Source organism: Ananas comosus, linkage group 22, assembly GCF_001540865.1.
Source record: "Ananas comosus cultivar F153 linkage group 22, ASM154086v1, whole genome shotgun sequence".
Lineage (NCBI taxonomy): Eukaryota > Viridiplantae > Streptophyta > Magnoliopsida > Poales > Bromeliaceae > Ananas > Ananas comosus.
The window spans coordinates 2,205,213-2,219,587 of record NC_033642.1 but is presented as its reverse complement, the minus strand read 5'-3'; the positions used below and the strand labels follow the sequence as shown (position 1 = coordinate 2,219,587).

General features: G+C 37.6%; 1 protein-coding gene across 5 annotated transcripts in view; it reads left to right on the top strand.

The window, feature by feature from the left end:
• LOC109727422 (glycine--tRNA ligase, chloroplastic/mitochondrial 2-like) overlaps positions 1 to 14,144 on the top strand; it is an 82,127-nt gene extending 67,983 nt beyond the window's left edge. The window contains exons 21-34 of one of the 5 annotated variants that reach the window (XM_020257545.1): positions 4,511 to 4,573; positions 4,905 to 4,994; positions 5,082 to 5,168; positions 5,979 to 6,053; positions 6,153 to 6,211; positions 6,363 to 6,456; positions 6,539 to 6,757; positions 7,544 to 7,638; positions 8,278 to 8,368; positions 8,444 to 8,548; positions 8,648 to 8,686; positions 10,875 to 10,964; positions 13,857 to 13,898; positions 13,971 to 14,144. In XM_020257545.1, coding sequence (XP_020113134.1) covers positions 4,511 to 4,573; positions 4,905 to 4,994; positions 5,082 to 5,168; positions 5,979 to 6,053; positions 6,153 to 6,211; positions 6,363 to 6,456; positions 6,539 to 6,757; positions 7,544 to 7,638; positions 8,278 to 8,368; positions 8,444 to 8,548; positions 8,648 to 8,686; positions 10,875 to 10,964; positions 13,857 to 13,898; positions 13,971 to 14,129 — 1,308 coding nt within the window. In that variant the 3' untranslated portion in view covers positions 14,130 to 14,144. Of the gene's footprint in view, positions 1 to 4,510; positions 4,574 to 4,904; positions 4,995 to 5,081; positions 5,169 to 5,978; positions 6,054 to 6,152; positions 6,212 to 6,362; positions 6,457 to 6,538; positions 6,758 to 7,543; positions 7,639 to 8,277; positions 8,369 to 8,443; positions 8,549 to 8,647; positions 8,687 to 10,874; positions 10,965 to 13,856; positions 13,899 to 13,970 lie in introns of those variants that run through there. The other 4 variants (XM_020257546.1, XM_020257547.1, XM_020257549.1 and 1 more) reach the window with 4 other exon arrangements.

The window sequence follows — 14,375 nt, the reverse complement described above, 5'->3', positions numbered from 1 at the left end:
TTTTAAATTTTAGATCCTACATTTTAGATTTTAAACTTTGTATTCAAATTATGAATGCTAACAGTTTAAAATTTTTAAACTTAAACTTAAAAATTTAAATGATAACAGCGGAAACATAGAAATATATTCTTATATACTTTTATCCCAACTTTGGTAAATAATATTGGATAGTCTATTAAAAATATTTTAGAAATTCCGTAAATTTACCGCCGCGAAGCACGGGCCTTCACTAGTATAAATAAAGGCTTGGGCCAACAAAATCCTACCTAATGGAGAGATAGTTGGAGAGGGGACAAAACTCTAATTCCCTTTCTCAATTCCTCTTATTCCTCTCAATTCCCTTTCTTTTCCCTTCTCCCATCTTCCTATGTCTCTACATCATTGTTTGAAAAGACGTGCTTGAGGCGCGCGCCTCGGCCTAGGCGCGAGGCGCGGGCCTCAGCGCCTTAGCAATAGCGAGGCACAGCGCTATTGTTGATGCGCGCGCCTTGAGCCTGAGGCGCGTGCCTCAGGCGAGGCGCGAGGCGCACCTGAGGCGTGCGCCTTGCAATATTTAACTTTTCATAAATTTTTTATTCAAGTTTTCTAGTTGTCGGGTTTTGAATTTGCAAATTATACTTTAACCCAATAAGATACTTAAAAAATATTAAAAGAAATCCAAAAAAAGTCAAGTTTTCGGATTGTCGGGTTTTGGATTTGCATCTTATACTTTAAACCCAATAAGCTACTTAAAAAATCTTGAAAGAAACCCAAAAAGATTCCTAAAAAGATTAGTCGCCCGCCCCCTCTTCTCTGTCTCTTGTTCTTCCACATACTCTCCCTGTTGAGCATCCAACAATAGTTGTGCTAGCAGCAAGAAGTAGTGGTAGCAAACTAGCGGTGGCCAGAACAAGCAACCAATAGCAGTGGTAGCAAGAAAACAAGAAGCCGCAGCAGCGAAAACAGCAGCAGCATCAGCGAGAACATCAAATTAAACTATATGCATGCATTTTCTTTACTTTTTAATGGTTATTTTGAGATTTTTTAATGTAGAATATCAAATTAACCTAGGCTTAGTAAATGTGCGCCTCGCCTTCTTGAGGCGCGCGCCTCGCAGTGCACCTCGCGCTTAGGCTCCAAGAGAGTCTTGCGCCTCTCCGCGCCCCCGCCTTTTCAAACACTGCTCTACATCTTATTCTTCTCTCCAATATACCCCAAATTGCTCCAAATTACCTACATAACCGGAATCCGAGCTACGATCATTCTATCCGCCGTCCTCCTCTCCAAGTATTCCTATCATAGATGGGTTGCGGATTGCTCGGGACATAACAGATTATATTGGGTAACTTGGGTTAATTTCTTCAATGCCCTTTTGAAAGGTTGGAATTTCATAAATGCCCCTTCAAATGGTAAAATATCATTGGTGTCTTATATACATTAAAGGGTTTAAGGTTTACGCTTCAGGTTTGGGGTTTAGAGGGATGTTTGTGATATATTTATATGTTTAGAAGGATAATGAATGATAGATTTGTATGTTTAGAGGGGTATATGTCATGCTCCGAGACTGCCAATTTGGTCAGTTCAGGCACGTTCGCAGACCTGTCGAACAGACAGAGTTTCCTCTATTCACTCAAGGCGTCACAACCAGTACAATTCAAAACATTCCAAACAGGAATAGAATTTATACAATGATTGCGCAAGGAGAGTATCAAAGTATGAATGATATTTTAGATTTTGAAGAGGCATCTATGATATTTTGAAGTTTTAGAGGGTTATGTTTGAAATTGCCCCAATTATATTTTATCATAGGTTCTCCACCTGCTGCCAACCGAGGATTTAAGTGCCTATTGGCATAGGCCGTATCTACCGTGTCGTATCATGCCAACAAGATATCGGCATGATACAGCTCCCGTAACAATGGCACAGCTCAAAACTCTCTTGCCTTAAAATTAGTAAGTAATTTTCTCAATAAAGTTCAAAAGATTTGATAAAGATACAAATTAAGCTATTAGAATATTTTGTTTCTAAGGTAAATAAATATTTCATGCCATTATCTGTAGGCTGCTGAAGAATTCTCCACCTGAGCTGCATAAACTCTGCCACTCGGAGCCTGCTGTCGCCGCTCAGCCTGTCGCGGCACAGACGATCTGTCCTCCTGGCGGAAACTCGGTACTGCTCCAAAGGACTGCGGGGATGCCGGCTGCGCTGATGCAATGGATGGTGCTGGTGATGCTGCACGAGGACAAGCTGACCTCATATGCCCAGGCTGACCGCAAGTGTAACAACGGCCCTCTCTCTGCTCGCATTGTCGGGGCCAGTGTGGTCTCCCGCAAATCACACACTGCGGTGTCCTCTGGGTCTGCCCTTGCTGACGGGATCCCCTGGAACGCTGACGCCCCGAAGACCCACGACCCTGAGAGCGTGATCGTGGCGGTCTCGGCGGACGCCGGCTGCTCGACTGTCCAGCATCATCTGAAAAGGGGCGCTTCCTGTCTTGACTCTGCCCCACGGCCTGAGTCCTCTCCTGCAGCGACACCTCACCTTTCTCCACCCATAGGGCCTGCTCTATGGACGCATCCAGGGTCCTCGACCTCTGCGTCCGCGCCAACCTGAAGATATCGGGTCTCAGCCCCTGCTCAAACAGATAAACTCTATGTGCCTCGTCCCTGGCCACAAACGGCACACAGTTCAGGAGTCGAGTAAACTCCCGAATGTACTCCTGGACTGGTCAATCCCCCTGCCGAATCCTCTTCAAATCCTTCTCGAACTTCTGTTTCACACTGTTGGGAAAATACATTCCAAACAGCATTCCACAGAACTCATCCCATTTCAGCTGCAATGCTACCAGTCCCTGATCTCGCCTCACTCTCCTCCACCAGGCGTGTGCATCACCAGCTAAGCAATAGACTCCCAAAGATACCTGCTCCCACTCAGGAATGAACAGGTCCTCAAATAACTTCTCCATCGCACTGACCCATCCCTCAACAACCCAGGCCTCAGTGCAACTGCCATTGAAAATGTATTTTTATGACCGGCAGTCTGGCACGCATTGGCACGGCCCGACACGCACTGTGCCGAATCGTACCGGCAAGTTTTTCACTGTCCCGTCCCATGACACTTAAATCCTTGCTGCCAACCATCCAGATATTGATGGTAAACTTGGACAACGGCTTGTTTCTAAGAAAGTTGGCTAGTAGAACTATTGGAGCTCCACTTATTTATTTATTTAATTTTATAAAGCAAGGACTGTGTGCCACTTGCATGGGCCATGCTGGTCCAGCCTTGGTGCTGTATGGTGCATACCATGCCAAAGCTTGCATGATGTCTCCAAGCGCTTGAAATTCAACAACATCGACTGTGTAACAATGCTATTCCACTGGAATTAGGTCTTCGATTCACAGCCATGAACTTTCCCAATGGTGCCGGCGATTCCACAGATTTGATTGTGGCGTTCACAATGCCGATGGCTTCTATTGAGTGTCGTCAGTTGGTGCTAGAATTTATTTTAGGGTGAAAGCTAGAAGGAGAAAGGGGAATAAGAAAAAGCTTTCTGATTTTGGGCCTTGGTCAATCAAAATCCGACCAAAACCCACTCCGTCTGACGCAAGTTCAATGGAGCTTGTTTCAAGCAGGTTTTGGTAGACCGAAAACCTGGACCCTGAGAACCCTCTCTCTTCATCCCTTTCTTCTTAGACTCTTCTCTTATTCGGAACCCTAGCGTGCTGACTGAAGAATGCTGATTCTGACTGGAAGCATGCTGGCATGGTGCGGTGAAACGATTACACAGTGCAGCACAATGGCAGCACAGTGCAGCGCGGTGGCTACATCTGCAACATTTTTGTTTTCTTTAAGAGCAAATCATGTAATTGTTGTCCATATTGTGGTAAATTTGTATTAAATGCTCCTACTCCAGAGAGATGTAGATCAACCTGGTTCCATTAGCCATATTACCGAAGGCATTGCTCAATCACTTCTATCTGATTAAGTAGATATTCAAAGAAATTAAATTTTCATATCATTTTGTATTGTCCTACATAATTGTTGAGTTACTAAAACATGAAGCTGTAATTGTTTTTACTAGATGGTGAATATAAACCGTTCAAACAAAAGATATCATGCAACTATCTTTTTAATAGTTGTCGGTAGGACTCTTTGGAGTTATTTCTAGCCATATAAGTCATGTAACCACCCTTATCTGCTTTTACTGTCAGATTATTTGACACAGTTTTAGTGGGTAACATCGTATTAATTATTTTAGGGGGATAATGACACACCAAAACTTGGCACCGGGTTTTGATATTTTAATGGAAATGCTTACGTCAGCTTTAACTAATTTTCCAGTTAACTTCTTAGACTAAGAACTAACATTTAGTCAGCACGTAGTATCCGCCCCGCCTTTGAACCTTTTCTTTTTCTTTTTCCTTATTCATTAGGTCTGAACTTGTCACCTTCTTTTCTTTTCCTTTCGTTGACAATGTTATGGTCGTGGAAGCTCGTTAAATTAAGAACTAATAACTGGTACATTCATCAGATGGAAACTGCAGAATCATATCTGGACGCCGTAAAAAAGGCAGGAATCTTGATTGACATGCAGGTATGTATTGAAAACTATTTTCCTGATTAAGCTGTCATGAACTTGTAATTTGTAAGTTCATGCAGGCATCTGCAATTTTCAATTTATTTTCGATGATCTTATCTGCATGCTTCATGAATCTATCTTCTGAAGATTGTTGTGGTGTCCTAAGAATCTCTCATGTGGGCTTTCGCAACTGAGATTTATTAGTTACAACTTGCAAGCACTGATGTGAAGAATATTCTCATAAAAACTTATAATTCAAGGAGAGAACAAAAATTGAACTCTGATATTATTCTTAACTCTTAGTTTTAAAACTGTACTTTGTGCTTCTTAAGCTTTTTAATTACAGGAGCGCAAGGCAAAAATATTACGTGACTCCAATTTACTGGCTAGAAGTGTTGGCGGTCATCTTACTTCACCGGGTAGCTTATTGCTGGAGGTAAGTGTTCTTTACTATTCGACCCCTCATCTTCATTTATTTGTATCATCAACTAAGATCTAAGATTCGTGCAAACATCAACTGTAGGTTGTAAATCTTGTAGAAGCGCCTCTTCCAATACTTGGACAATTTGATGCTTCCTTCTTAGAGCTCCCAGAAGATATATTAACAACGGTATGTTTGTTTAGTCTTATGCTAGTTCTGCAATTGTCTCCCCTTTTTTTCTAATGCAATTCCGCATGTAGTATAAAGTAGGATATCTCCACATGCAAAGAATATTAAAATGAAGATGAGATAGATTTTAAATGATGGGTATATTCTGGCCAATCTTTTTCCATGATTTTCTTGACAAATTAATCAACCCCTACACAAAATCTGTGTTTATGTTTCCTTCTTATTGTTTATTGAAGCTTGAAATTTGTAAACTCCAGTAATTCCAGTTTTGTGCTTTCACTTGATCAATGATACTAATACATTTGAATGGTTGAGATTTTTGTTCCCTGTATGGTATAAGTTATTTCACCTATCTGACGCAAGTAAAATAGAGGAACAAATGGAGCATGCACAACCCTAGGTTCGACTGTTATATGTGACATTTTGTAGTTCTCTTGTGAAAATATGCCAATCCTAGAACAATGCAAAGATCAAAAAACATACAAGTCTCCATTAGGGAAGTATCGATTTTGAAATTTTCGTGGATGTTTTTTTTTGCATCACTGTTTTTGTTATGTTCAACAATTGAAGTTCATTTGTACAGATTGTATCGGTATACTTAAGTTATTTCCTCTTTCCTTATAATGCTGCTATATCAGACTAGCCGCTACATCAGACTATTCGTGGCATAGGTGCATGTCGTGTGCCATGCAAGTTATTATTAATTGCAATTAGTAATTCCATCTTATATTCTCTTAATGCAGTCAGGAAAGAGTTTTCCCGAGAACATTGATTTTATATCTGAAAATGATGAATGATTATTTTGTGCAGGTTATGCAAAAGCACCAGAGATACATTCCTCTGAGATCTACATCTACTGGCAATCTACTGCCCTTCTTTATTGCTGTGAGATTTCTTATTGGTTTCCATACCTAGTAGAAATCAGATTTCTGACTTCCATAATTAAGACACATTTTACTCCTGTTATTGCATGATCTCCTCTAGGTTGCCAATGGTGTGATCAAGGAAGAAGTAGTTCGTAAAGGGAACGAAGCTGTACTCAGGTCAGGCTTTGTTGATACCAATTTTGTAAACTCTTGCAAGATTTATATCTAGATCCTGCAGAGCTTTTACTCTTGCTTTTCTTTTTTTTTTCTTTGATTATTCTTTTCCAAATTAAGTATCCGTTATACTATTTTTCATGTTAATCATCAGAGCACGGTACGAAGATGCAAAATTTTTCTATAAAATGGATACTCAAAAGAAGTTTTCTGAGTTTCGAAGTCAGCTGAATGGGATTCTTTTTCATGTAAGTTGCAAAGTGCTACTGAATTGTGTATGAGTAATGCTTCTGCTTGATTTTGAAATAACTGATGGCCAAAATTAAACAGGAGAAGCTTGGGACAATGCTAGACAAGATGGAACGTGTACAGAAGATAGTTGCTAAACTAGGACTTGCTCTTGGAATAGATGAAAGGATGATCCCAGTTATCAAAGATGCTGCTGCAATTGCTATGTCAGATCTTGCGACTTCTATTGTCACAGAATTTACTTCCCTTGCTGGAATTATGGCTCGCCACTATGCTTTAAAGGATGGTTACCCTGAGCAGGTTCGCGAATAAATTTTCTGCAAGGATCTCTTACAATCTAATATTTTCTTGTCTAGAAGGACCATGCTTATTTCTGATTAATACATACTCGTGCAGAAAGCACTTGCAGTTTCTTAGATACTCCTAGATATTAATTTACTTGAGACGAACTCGGCTTATCATCTGGGAAGCAAATAATATTTCTTCTCTGATAGTTTTTAGCAAGATTTAAGTATCCATTGGCAGGGGCCGTGCCCACTATGCTGTACCGTGCCAACAAAATATTGCCACCATATGACCCCCGTGCTGATATAGCACGACTCAAAATGCTCTTTTCTTTGAAATTTGCAAGTAGTTATCTTAATAAAGTGCAAAAAAATTGATAAGAATATATAATAAGCAATTAGAACAAATTAGTGCCAAAAAAATAAATATTTTTTGCCATTGTGTGTCGGCACACATGTATTTTTTGTGACTGGCATCTATCAGTACCGCACAATACGTACCGTGCCAACAAATTTTCAGCACAACCTTGTGCCACGGCATTTAAATCCTTGCTTTCAATTTTCTGGATATAGTTAGTTCAGATAACTCATTTCAATTTCAATATTTAAATTTGTTATACATCGCAAAGATTCTATGGTGTCCTTGCTTTGCCTATGATGCCTGGCTCTCTGTGATGTTGCTGTCTACAACTTTCTCTATATTATTTGGTTAAATATTTTTTTAAAATTTCGCTAAGTGGTTGAAAAGGAGTTGTATGTTGTGTCTAGTGCCACTTTTGCTGACTATGCTGAACTGTTGAAGATTGCAGAGGCCCTATTTGAGATTATGCTCCCAAGATTTTCCGGAGATATCCTTCCAAAATCTGATGCTGGGATAGTTTTGGCTGTTGCTGACAGGTAAGTTCACACTTGATTTCTTAGTTCTTATTAGTTGGTTAATCGATATCTAGTTAGACATTAAATTTTTCATAGTTTCTGTATTTGTGTCTGAGATACATTTGTTAGCCGTTGAGGCGTCGAGTATTTGTTTCTTTTTATGGTTCTGATTTTCTGATGATTCTTCATGCAGTTCTTTTCTCTACATAGGTTTCGTTTTTTTTCTTTTTCAAATAACCTTTACTGCAGTGCGTACCTGCATTTATATGTGCCTGCTTTATTGAATTGTGGTACAAAAATACTGTTCACAATTTACTTCTTCAAGTGATGTAAAGCGCAATCCATCCTCTTCTCCTTAGCTATGTCCAACATTTAATCCAGACAATAACCCATAAGCATGGTCTATGAAGAGTATTGCCCCTGTCTAAACCATAAGTTGTTTTCCACTGTGCACTCTCTCGTCTCTAACCGCTTATGCATTTTATGACTTCTATCTCCAATATGCACTCTTCAAATTCTCCTTCTAGCATGTTACCAGTGGTTCTATCAAAAAAATAGTAGTTTCACTCTACACTTCTTATTGTGAAATTCTATTCTTCGTTTATATTTTAGTTATTCTTCCATCTTAATAACAATTTGGTGTTATTTCTCGCTCATCAGATTGGATAGTCTTGTTGGTTTATTTGGAGCTGGGTGTCAACCAAGCTCGACAAATGACCCTTTTGGCCTGCGAAGAATCTCATATGGACTTGTAAGTTCCAATTAACAATTAAATCATAGTCCTTTTTTGTTGATCTAGAATTGCCTTGTTAATCTTGTATTTCAGGTCCAAATACTAACAGAGAACAAAAAGAATTTGGACCTAAGAAGTGCATTGACATTAGTGGTAGATGTACAACCTATAGAAGTTGATGCCAATATCATAAATGAAGTGAGTTCGTTTAGCATGCGCATGTTGATATTTTCTACTTCTATATTTTGTGATATGTTTGTTTACAGCCTTTTTTTTTTTTCCCTCTCCTTGACTTAGGTACTACAATTTGTTACAAGGAGATTAGAACAACTTTTGGTATGTACCATCTTGTTAGTATGAATTGCTTACACACAAGCATTTTTCTCTTTCTCCTCCTTAAATTTGGTCTACCTTAATACTTTTTAACTTATGATCATAGTCAGATATTCATTCAAGATAAACTTGGATTTTTTTTCAAAGAATATTCCACCTTATAGCCTTCCCCGAAAATTGATTGTTAGTATGTATACAGGAGTTTCAAAAGATATTGATAATTGCCTGTACTCTAAGATTTGCTCAGATACCAAAACTTGTCAGATACACACCTAGTTAATGGATTTTAGGGAAAGCAACTTAATGGGTTCATGAAGATGCTTAACGAGCTTATGTAGGGTAGTCCGCAACTATTTTTCCCATCCTAAATTTCTTGATAGGTCAACATTGGAAGTTTACTTATATATTGGACACATATCAACTGAATTTTGAAGCCTGTAACAGTATATTGCTGGTTTGTCAAACTAAGGATGGCTGCATGGCGCTATCTACCTTAGGGATCACAGCTTTGAGGAATTCAATTTTCCTTGGTCGCAAACTAGCCGTTTAGAACTTTAGATGCACGATGATGCTTAAAGGAGATATGGATCATGGAGCATGGAGGATACTGCGTAAATAATTTAGGAAATCTGGTGCTGGAAGCAGCTTCTTTGCTGTTCGACCTCTCGCAGAGAATAATCTCAACCTTAGGTGGCTGCCATGCACCTTGCATGCATGTGAAACTCTTGAATCCAAACCATTAAAAGCTCCTCCCACATAGGTCCTACCATGTGAAGTTGCTCTAACTAGTGCGTACTAATCATTGATGTTTTCATTTTCATAATGGGGTTTTACAAACATATCCCTACAAAGTCATCTATTTATGTGTATACCTCTGTGAGTCCGAATTTTATAGAAAATGCAGTTTCTTACTAAAATACGCTTATAAATTGGTAAGTTATCCAATTCATAGAGGGATTAGAAGATGAGTTTGAAAGGAGGGTATCTTCCAAATTTGTCGCACCGTGAAGCTTTCAGTGCGTCAGGGCACAAAATCAAACTCGATAATCAAATTTCGGGACACAACTAACATAAAATTCTAATTTTGGAGTTGGAAGATTGAAAATATTGATAAAATTAAAAGCTATATTAAATCAATTGATATTTAAATTTATTTAATTTATTTGCATATAATTTATTGTTAGAGTTTTATGCATAGATCTAACAAATTTTTATGATCCACCGCGACGAGCTATGTGGAATTAAGCAGTCATCTCTTTGTAAAGTGCAAATTTATATAATTATTGTACTAGTGAATTTTATTATTATATTTTAATTTTTATTCTCTATAAAGTATAGTTGTGCTGTACATATAAAAAAGTTTATCGGTATGTTAATTGGTGAGTATAGTAAACTATACATAGTTAATATTCATAATTATTTGATAAGCCCGTGCCAAAGTGTGCTATTAGGAGGCCATACGTATCCATCGGTATGCAAGCGTGCGACATGTCGGCACGGAAGCATGTCTGTGCCGTACCATGCCAGGCAAGCAACGACACGCCCCCGTGCCACGACAATCCTTGGTATTTTTGTTACTACTAGCCACTAGTGTTACATATGTAAGAGATTTCAGTTTTGGAGGAAAATATATGAAATTCATATTCTACAATGATATACGTGTAAATACAAGAATTTAAGTGTCATGGCATAGGGTTGTGTTGAGCATCTGCCGACACGGTACGGTATGGAGCAAGCCATGACGTGCCAAGCCGATGTGTGTTAACGCATGGCATATTGTGCTGATGTGTGCCATTAACAAAAATGATTGCATGCTGAGACACTATGGCATGGGATATATATTACTTTCACACGAATAAATTTTAGTTGCTTATTATATATCTTTATCGAATTTTTTGTGCTTTATTGATGTAAATACTTGCTAATGTTTTTTTTTTAAAAAGAGGGTTTTTGAGCTGTGGTATCGATGTAGAGGTTGTATTGTGTTGAAATTTTTTCGGGATGGTATGGCATGGTGGGTATGGGTTGTGGCGATGGGCATTTTAAATCCTTGTGTAAATAGATAATTTAGCAGTAATATATGTCTCTTATCGTACTGACAATCTAGTTGATGATCCTTTTTCACTGTCATAGTTTATTCTATTATAATTGGTGGGTTTTTATTTCTTATAACGCTTTTTCTTGTTGTTAGGTGGACAAGGGTATTAATTCTGAAATAGTCCGCTCCGTTCTTCTAGAGCGTGCAAATTATCCGTATCTTGCATCACAATCAGCTGTTGAAGTAAGTTACCTGTTGCAACTGTTTTAGTAATTCATTTTGGTTGCCTCATATATGGACATGATTTAGAAGATGTTGCTTCTTTTAGGTAGAGACAGTTGAATATTTGAAAATCATACAATTTTCAGAATCAAGAGAAAACTGCAACTTGTTAATGACCTGCAATGAATAGTGTTATGTGATATTTCCTCCTTTTTTATGTTGATTTTAATGTACATTTAACATTTTCTGTTTGAAGCTGCTTTGTCCTATATTTGTTGATTTACTTTTTCAGATAACCATTGCTTTTCCTAACCAATAGAATTTTGTTATGAGGGCAAACTTACATGTAACATATTCATACTTTAGGGAACAAAGTGATCCTAGATTTACGTGAATGACCGAGGATTGTTGTGGCAGTGGCATAGGGCGTGCCGCTGTGCCAATGGCATGGTAGGGCACGACATAGCCTCCATGCCACTATCACAGCAATTCTTGAATTGGCACGGCTTTCTTTTATCAGGTTTTTTTTTTTTTTTGGGTGTCCAAAGCATCTTCTTAAGGTGTTTTAATATCTACAAAGTTTAGTAAAAAAAAAAAAAAATCACAGACATCTTAATAACTTGAGTGCTATTTTAACATAGTATAAAAGTACATTCATGAACATTCATGAACATTCATGAAGAAGAAATTGAAGTCGTAATTGGATAAAAATTTATGCAAAGACACTACCTGTGGATAAATTCACTAATTCAAAATGATAAAAGAAGCTGAGAACAAGCTTCAGATTTGTTATTTTTTTTTCTGCTACAGTTTAGTTTCATTATGCAATGGTTCCCACTATCTGCTCGGAAGGTTAGTTTATCTACAAGATCCGCATGCCATTTTATTACCCTTTCATCTCAAAAAAAAAAAATTATCCTCAAAAAGGATACAAAAAATAAGAAAGGAAATGTTTTCGTTATTATGTGGCTCGCCCCTGTGCCACATGGTGGCAGATCCTTGGCATAGTATGGCATGGGTGGCACGGGGAATCCAAGCATGAATCTATTTTTTACTCACAGATGCTTAAATATGTGCTATTTCGTTGTGATCATTAAAAAGAAGATTAGTGAGATTAGTTATGGAAAAAAGATTTGCAAATAAGGGACGTCTGGAGGTGAAGGTAAGTTATTAAAAGTTTGAAGTTGTAGGATAGAAAGTTTTCTTGTATTGTTACGTATTAATGTGTTGTGCTTGCGAACTATGGGAATGGTACATAATTCTGCCTAATGCTAGTGCATTCGGGTGTGTGATTTGCTGCTTTTAAATGCATTGCATGAACTAGCATGTGAACTTGGCACAGGACAAGCAATAGAATGACATGTATACTGAACCAAGGCACGAACCCCATAGGCATGTCAAGCAAGACATGAACCTTTGTTGTGGAGAATATCATCAAGGCATTAGAATTAGAAAATAGACAAGTTAGAGGGAACCATCCAGAAGGACGGACAGCATCTACACTCACTTCAAAGCATTCAATGTTACAGTGGAGAAAACCTAATTTAGCTGAAATGGAAATGCAATGAACACTAGTGCTTCTTGTGTAACAATCTGTGATACATTTCTGAATAGCAAATGTGAATGGTGGTATAATGTTGCTTTAGATGACAGACTGTGATGTTAAGGTGCAACAGTTGCAAAGGGTAGTTAGTGCTGACTTGAAGAACTGCAAGCGAACAAACTTGATGTTTTATGGAAACAATCTGAGAAAGAAATTTGTGATGTTTTGCTAGGATCTTATTTGACAGATAATCTTCCATAGATAGGCCTAAATTTGATCCCGCTGTAAATTACTTAATTGCTTTGAAGAATGAGAGAATATTCTAAGGAATTCATTATTTCAATTCTTTGAGTTTTAAAAATAAGAACAAGCGGTGATTTGTATAGACAATTTAAGACAACCGTAGACCTAAGTAAGGATTTAAGTGCCCATCAGCATTGGTCGTATTTATGTGCCGTATTGGGCCAATAAGGTATTGGCACGATGGCACAACTCAAAACTCTTTTTTCTTTAAATTAGCAAGTAATTTTTTCAATAAAGTTCAAAAGATTTGATAAAGATATAAAATAATCAATTAAAATATTTTATTGCTAAAGAAAATAAATATTTCATGCCATTATATATCGCCACATATGTATTATTTGTGACCGACACACAACGGCATGGCACAGCATGCACCATGCCATACTGTATCGGCAAGTTTTCGGCACGACCCCGTGCTACGGCATTTAAATCCTTGGACCTCAGAGGATTGACATATAAAAGGTTCCATTGGATAATCTACTGGAGGCAACGTATTATATTCAAGTAAAATAGTTTAGAAAGAGGTGTGTTCATAAAAGATTGCTAGTTTAACATTTATTTTTTTTAATGTTTGCATGTGTATATAGTGCATGTATCTGTGTCTGTACATGTGTATGTCAGCACAGTCATACACCAAATACACACATGCAGCGAGAGCTAAAATCCCCTGAGGAGAATTGTTAGTCAAAAGTAGATGCAAAAGGAAATGTAATATTATTAACTATTATAGAAATGAAATTGTATGCCAAGGATTTGAATATCCATATTTGGTGTCTGTAGAATGCTTGAGACTTCGACTAAGTACGAGATAATATGGAATGCTTCAACTTCAACTAAGTATGGGATAATTAATCCAATACTGCTGATATCTTGGTAATTATTTGTCCAAGAGCAGATAACATCTTGCAGCTGCATTTAACTAAGTTTGCGTAGAGTTGTATTCCTCAATAATAGGGACAAAACATAGTTGTTGGTTTAGCATGATAATGATATAAATATGACATTATAGAGTATTCGTTGATTGTGTGATCATATCTATACTAGAGCATTGATCATATCTATACTAGAGCATTCCTGTGAAGTGCAAGTTTAAAGTGCCTATCAAACTGGTATGGTTTCGTTATTCTAGTTACCCTGAAACTGAAAGAATGGCTTTTAGTAATCATCTTTGTCAAGTGCAGATGGAAGCCTTATCCAGAACCGAACTGTTTCCAAAAGTAGTTGAAGTGTATTCACGGCCAACAAGAATCATCCGTGGCAAGGATATCAATAATAATTTGGAGGTAAAGCACATGTTTAAAATTTTATGTTTATTTTTTAAATATATTTCAATCAATTAGATGTGCTTGTTTTTTTAAAACCTGTTGTTCAATATATTCTGTTCAATAATTGCTAACTTGGGTATGTATGGTACCGTCTAGTTCTAACCTGTGCAAAAACTTCCAATCTACAGAAAATAGTATCTAGTTGAAAATACATTCTTTAATGATCATTTTATGGTTGTTGTAACCAATGTTCTACATTAGCCACCATCAGGCCACCATGGCAGATTTGCAGTCTTGGTGCCACGCTTTCTAGATAAAAGC